General features: G+C 31.7%; 2 protein-coding genes across 2 annotated transcripts in view; both read left to right on the top strand.

Moving 5' to 3' along the window:
• Positions 1-594, top strand: part of LOC146914227 (DNA-directed RNA polymerase subunit beta-like) — a 10,421-nt gene extending 9,827 nt beyond the window's left edge. Inside the window, exon 3 of the mRNA XM_085717127.1 lies at positions 1-594. This exon is cut by the window's left edge and continues 2,811 nt beyond it. The gene's annotated coding sequence lies outside the window, so the exon portion shown is untranslated.
• Positions 595-4,353: 3,759 nt separating this feature from the next.
• Positions 4,354-5,301, top strand: LOC146914226 (ATPase, F0 complex, subunit A protein). Its single transcript, XM_085717125.1, is given in 2 exon segments — positions 4,354-5,055; positions 5,058-5,301. Coding segments are annotated over 2 exon segments (744 nt in total). The 3' UTR covers positions 5,100-5,301.
• The last annotated feature ends 1,241 nt before the right edge of the window (positions 5,302-6,542 follow it).

Raw genomic sequence — 6,542 nt, 5'->3', positions numbered from 1 at the left:
GGTAGAATTGGGAGAAGCTGTAGGTATTATTGCTGGTCAATCTATTGGCGAACCGGGAACTCAACTAACATTAAGAACTTTTCATACTGGTGGAGTATTCACAGGGGGTATTGCGGAATATGTGCGAGCCCCCTCGAATGGAAAAATAAAATTTAATGAAGATTTAGTTCACCCTACACGTACACGTCATGGATATCCTGCTTTTATATGTAATATAGACTTGTATGTAACTATTGAAAGTGACGATATTATACATAACGTGATTATTCCACCAAAAAGTTTTCTATTAGTTCAAAATGATCAATATGTAAAATCAGAACAAGTGATTGCTGAGATCCGCGCGGGAACATATACTTTTAATTTGAAAGAAAGGGTTCGAAAACATATTTATTCTGACTCAGAAGGCGAAATGTATTGGAGTACCGATGTGTACCATGCATCCGAATTTTTGTATAGTAATGTACATATCTTACCAAAAACAAGTCATTTATGGATCTTATCAGGAAAGTCGTGCAGGTCTGATACAATCCATTTTTTACTTCGCAAGGATCAAGATCAAATTAACATTGATTCTCTTTCTACTGGAAAAAGAAATATTTCTAATCTTTTAGTAAGTAATGATGAAGTAAAACGAAAATTATTAAGTTTGAAGACTTTTGGTACAAAAGAAAAGGGGATTAGCAATTATTCAATATTTAATCAAATAATATGTACGGATCATTCTCATTTAATGGATCCTGCTATTTTTCACGATTCTTTTTATTTATTGGCCAAAAGACGAAGAAATAGATTTCTTATTCCATTCCAATCGATTCAAGAAGGAAAGAATGAACTAATGCGACCTTCTGGTGTTTCCATTGAAATACCTATCAATGGTATTTTTCATAGAAATAGTATTTTTGCTTATTTCGATGATCCTCAATACAGAAGACAGAATTCAGGAATTACTAAATATAGAACTATAGGAATTCGTTCCGTTTTTCAAAAAGAAGATTTCATTGAGTATCGAGGAATCAAAGAATTAAAGCCAAAATACCAAATCAAAGTAGATCGATTTTTTTTTATTCCCGAAGAAGTGCATATTTTACCCGAATCTTCTTCCATAATGGTACGGAATAATAGTCTCGTTGGAATAGGAACACCAATCACTTTCAATATAAGAAGTCGAGTAGGCGGATTGGTCCGATTAGAAAAGAAAAAAAAATCGAATTAAAAATATTTTCTGGAAATATCCATTTTCCCGGAGAGAGGGATAAGATATCCCGACACAGTTCTATCTTGATACCATCCGGAACGGTAAAAAAAAAATGGAAGGAATCAAAAAAAATTCATAATTGGATCTATGTCCAATGGATCACAACTACCAAGAAAAAGTATTTTGTTTTGGTTCGGCCTGTAATTTTATATGAAATATCGGACAGTATCGATTTTGTAAAACTTTTTCCCCAAGATCTATTCCAGGAAAGAGATAATCTGGAACTCAAAGTTGTCAATTATATTCTTTATGGAAATGGAAAATCCATTCGGGGAATTTCCGACACAAGGATTCAATTAGTTCGGACTTGTTTAGTCTTGAATTGGGATCAAGGCAAAAAAAGTACTTCTATTGAGGAGGCCCCCTCTTCCTTTGTTGAAGTAAGTACAAACGGTTTGATTGAGTATTTTCTAAGAATTGACTTAGTAAAATCGAATACTTCATATATCAGAAAAAGAAATGACCCATCTAGTTTAGGATTGATCGCGGATAATGAATCGGATCGGATCAATATCAATCCATTTTTTTCTATTCATTCCAAGGCAAAAATTAAAAAATCACTTAGCCAAAATCACGGAACTATTCGTATGTTGTTGAATAGAAATAAGGAATGCCGATCTTGGATAATTTTGTCATCATCTAATTGTTTTCAAATAAGACCATTCAACAATGTTAAATATCACAATGGGATAAAAAAAAATCCTAAAATTCCAATTAATAATAATAATTCATTAGGCCCTTTAGGGATAGCCCGTCAAGTTGGAAATTTTTATTCACTTTACCATTTAATAACTCATAATCAAATATCAATAATGAAAAATTTCCAACTTGACAAAATAACGGAAATTTTTCAAGTAATTAAATATTATTTAATGGACGAAAATGATAAAATTTTTAAACCCGATCTAGACAGTAATATCGTTTTGAATCCATTCCATTTGAATTGGTATTTTCTACATCATTATGATTGTGAAAAAACGTTTACAATAATTAGTCTTGGACAATTTATTTGTGAAAATATATGTATAGCTAAAATGAAAAATGGACCACATCTAAAACTAAAATCGGGTCAAGTTATAACTGTTCAAATGGATTCTGTAATAATAAGATCGGCTAACCCATATTTGGCGACTCCAGGAGCAACCATTCATGGCCATTATGGAGAAATCCTTTATCAAGGAGATATTTTAGTTACATTCATATATGAAAAATCGAGATCCGGTGATATAACACAAGGTCTTCCAAAAGTGGAACAGATATTAGAAATACGTTCGATTGATTCAATATCGATGAATCTCGAAAAAAGAATTGATGCTTGGAATGAGTGTATAACAAGAATTCTCGGCATTCCTTGGGGATTCTTGATTGGTGCTGAGCTAACTATAGCGCAAAGTCGTATTTCTTTGGTTAATAAAATCCAAAAGGTTTATCGATCCCAGGGAGTACACATCCATAATAGACATATCGAAATTATTGTGCGTCAAATAACATCCAAAGTCTTGGTTTCAGAAGATGGAATGTCTAATGTATTTTTACCCGGTGAATTAATTGGATTATTGCGAGCAGAACGAACAGGGCGTGCTTTGGAAGAAGCAATTTGTTACCGAGCTTTATTATTGGGAATAACAAAAACATCTCTGAATACTCAAAGTTTCATATCCGAAGCGAGTTTTCAAGAAACTGCTAGAGTTTTAGCAAAAGCCGCTCTTCGGGGTCGTATTGATTGGTTGAAAGGTCTTAAAGAGAATGTTGTTTTAGGGGGAATGATACCCGTTGGTACCGGATTCAAAAGAATAATGCACCGTTCACGGTCAACGCAATATAACAAAATTACCTTGAAAAAAAAAAAATTATTCGAAGTAGAAATTCGAAATCTTTTGTTCCATCACAGAAAATTATTTGATTCTTTTCATTTCAAATAATTTTCTGTGATACATTAGAAATATAGGATTGAATGCGCTTTTAGGAAGCATTCAATTCATCCCTTTAAATGCAGTCATTTGATTTGGTAATAAAGTATAATAAATAGAAAAAAATGAATGACCTGATTATATATTAACGGCCAATCGTCTATAAAAGAGAAGGTTCCATCGGAACAATTATTTATTGCTATTTCAGGATACCAGGTCTCGTTTTTTTCACTTTTTAAAAAAAAAAACGTGTGGGGATAAATGACAAAAAGATATTGGAACATAATTTTTGAAGAGATGATGGAAGCTGGAGTTCATTTTGGCCATGATACTCGGAAATGGAATCCTCGAATGGCACCTTTTATATCGGCAAAGCGTAAAGGTATTCATATTACAAATCTTACTCGAACTGCTCGTTTTTTATCAGAAGCTTGTGATTTGGTTTTTGATGCAGCAAGCATGGGAAAACAATTCTGAATTGATGGTACAAAAAAAAAGCAGCCGATTCAGTAACACGGGCTGCAATAAGAGCTCGATGTCATTATGTTAATAAAAAATGGCTCGGAGGTATGTTAACGAATTGGTATACTACTGAAACGAGACTTCGTAAGTTCAGGGACTTGAGAACGGAGCAAAAGACAGGGAAACTGAACTCTCTTCCAAAAAGAGATGCCGCTATGTTCAAGAGACAATTATCTCATTTGGAAACATATCTGGGTGGCATAAAATATATGACGGGGTTACCCGATATTGTAATAATCGTTGATCAGCAAGAAGAATATACGGCTCTTCGAGAATGTATCACTTTGGGAATTCCAACGATTTGTTTAATCGATACAAATTGTGACCCAGATCTAGCAGATATTTCGATTCCAGCTAATGATGATGCTATAGCTTCAATCCGATTAATTCTTAACAAATTAGTTTTTGCAATTTGTGAGGGTCGTTCTAGCTATATACGAAATTTTTGATTAATAATAAGATAAATAAATTTTTAGATTTGGTTGGGCGGTCATAGATTTATGGAATCGGTTATTATAGCATTACAAAATTTTGCAAAAATAAATATTTTGTGATTAGTAGGTATTCAAAATAGAAAAGGAAATGAAAGTCAAATAAGGAAATGGTTGAATCAAAATAATTCCCTTTCAAGTTATATATATTTTTTTTTTTAGAGGGCAGGGCAATATGAATGTTCTATTATGTTACATCAACACATTAAACAGATTCTATGATATATCTGCTGTCGAAGTAGGTCAACATTTCTATTGGCAAATAGGGGATTTTCAAGTGCATGCTCAAGTACTTATTACCTCTTGGGTTGTAATTGCTATCTTATTAATTTCAACCATTCTAGTTGTTAGAAATCCGCAAACTATTCCAACGTCCGGTCAGAATTTCTTTGAATATGTCCTTGAATTCATCCGAGACGTGAGCAAAACTCAGATTGGAGAAGAATATGGTCCGTGGGTTCCGTTTATTGGAACTTTGTTTCTATTTATTTTTGTTTCGAATTGGTCAGGGGCTCTTTTGCCTTGGAAAATTATAAAGTTACCTCATGGAGAATTAGCTGCACCCACAAATGATATAAATACTACTGTTGCATTAGCTTTACTTACGTCAGTAGCCTATTTCTATGCGGGTATTTCAAAAAAAGGATTGGCTTATTTTGGTAAATACATCCAACCAACTCCAATCCTTTTACCGATTAACATCTTAGAAGATTTCACAAAACCCTTATCACTTAGTTTTCGACTTTTCGGAAATATATTAGCTGATGAATTAGTAGTTGTTGTTCTTGTTTCGTTAGTACCTTTAGTAGTTCCTATACCTGTTATGTTTCTGGGATTATTTACAAGCGGTATTCAAGCTCTTATTTTTGCTACCTTATAGTTGCGGCTTATATAGGTGAATCCATGGAAGGCCATCATTGATTAGTTATCAAAATAGTCTTTTTTTGACCAATTTGTATTTTACTCCAATGAATATTATTTTTATTTATTATTTTGTTCATTTAATTAGAACTATAAACATATTTAATGAAAATTCTTATTAGATGTCAGATTAGTATATTTCATATATTTACTTATTAGTATATTAATTATTTCTAATATTAATTAAATATAATATACTAATAAGTAAATATTAGTATATTATATTTAATTAATATTAGAAATATTAGATTGGGAACTATAATTTCGGATGATATCTACGTTGTTTATGACATGTGATTAAAAAAAAAAAGATGTTATATCGAACTAGAAAATATTTCCGTTTCATTCATTCACATTTAATAATTGACCAAAGTTTATTTGATTTTCCTAAAATCAAATTAAATACGAATATTTCCATAGTAATAATTTGGTCTTTCAAATTGATTTAGATTAATTCGATCCATGTGGGATAATAATGAATAAAAGAAAGGACAAAAAATAGGGTGAGGGGGTCGAACTAAGTGTATATATATAATCTAATCATTATAAGACAACTCTTAGTTTTTTAGGGGTTTCCAAGAATGATTCTCGAATCCTATTGAATCCTATTGAATCTAAGGTATAACTAATTGGTTTACGATATCGAACAAACACATGTATATGTCATAGTAGATATTCATTAGTTATATATGACTATCTAAATTTGTCCTGCTACTACTCTAAATTTAGGTATTGAATAATTCAAAAATGGAAATAAAGAAAAAGAAAGAACGAAGAATTAAAAGAATGGTTCAAAATTTAAGATAAGAAAAAAAATTGTATGTATTCACAAAAAACTACATGGATAGAAACGAAAAAAAGAAATGAATATCGAAGTTATTTGGATAATTCAATAAAAATTATTCATGAATTAAACTTCGACTAGATAAATGAAGAATGAAATAATTAAGTCATAATTTCTTGGTTGATTATATTATTAACTATTTCTTTTCTTTATTTTATTTGGAATAGGAGAAACTTATCATGGATCCACTGATTTCTGCTGCTTCTGTTATCGCTGCTGGGTTGGCCGTCGGGCTTGCTTCTATTGGACCTGGAGTTGGTCAAGGTACAGCTGCAGGGCAAGCTGTAGAAGGGATTGCGCGACAACCGGAAGCAGAGGACAAAATAAGGGGTACTTTATTACTTAGTCTGGCTTTTATGGAAGCTTTAACTATTTATGGGCTGGTTGTAGCATTAGCACTTTTATTTGCCAATCCTTTTGTTTAATCTTTTAAAAAAATAGAAAAAGAAAAATACATATTGTTTTTTCCGTGGACTTTCATTGCTGCTATTGCTTTTATATATATTGCTTTTTTTTTTTATATATTTCTATATATATATTCCGATTTAACTCCTACAATTTATTCTTCATTCGGATTAACATACTGATTCGCCTTCTTC

The sequence above is a fragment of the Medicago sativa genome, chromosome 6 (assembly GCF_051527215.1).
Source record: "Medicago sativa cultivar Bolivia chromosome 6, Bolivia_mono, whole genome shotgun sequence".
In the NCBI taxonomy this organism is placed as follows: Eukaryota; Viridiplantae; Streptophyta; class Magnoliopsida; order Fabales; family Fabaceae; genus Medicago; species Medicago sativa.
The sequence above is the reverse complement of the archived record's forward strand: the minus strand, read 5'-3'. Positions and strand labels throughout refer to the sequence as shown.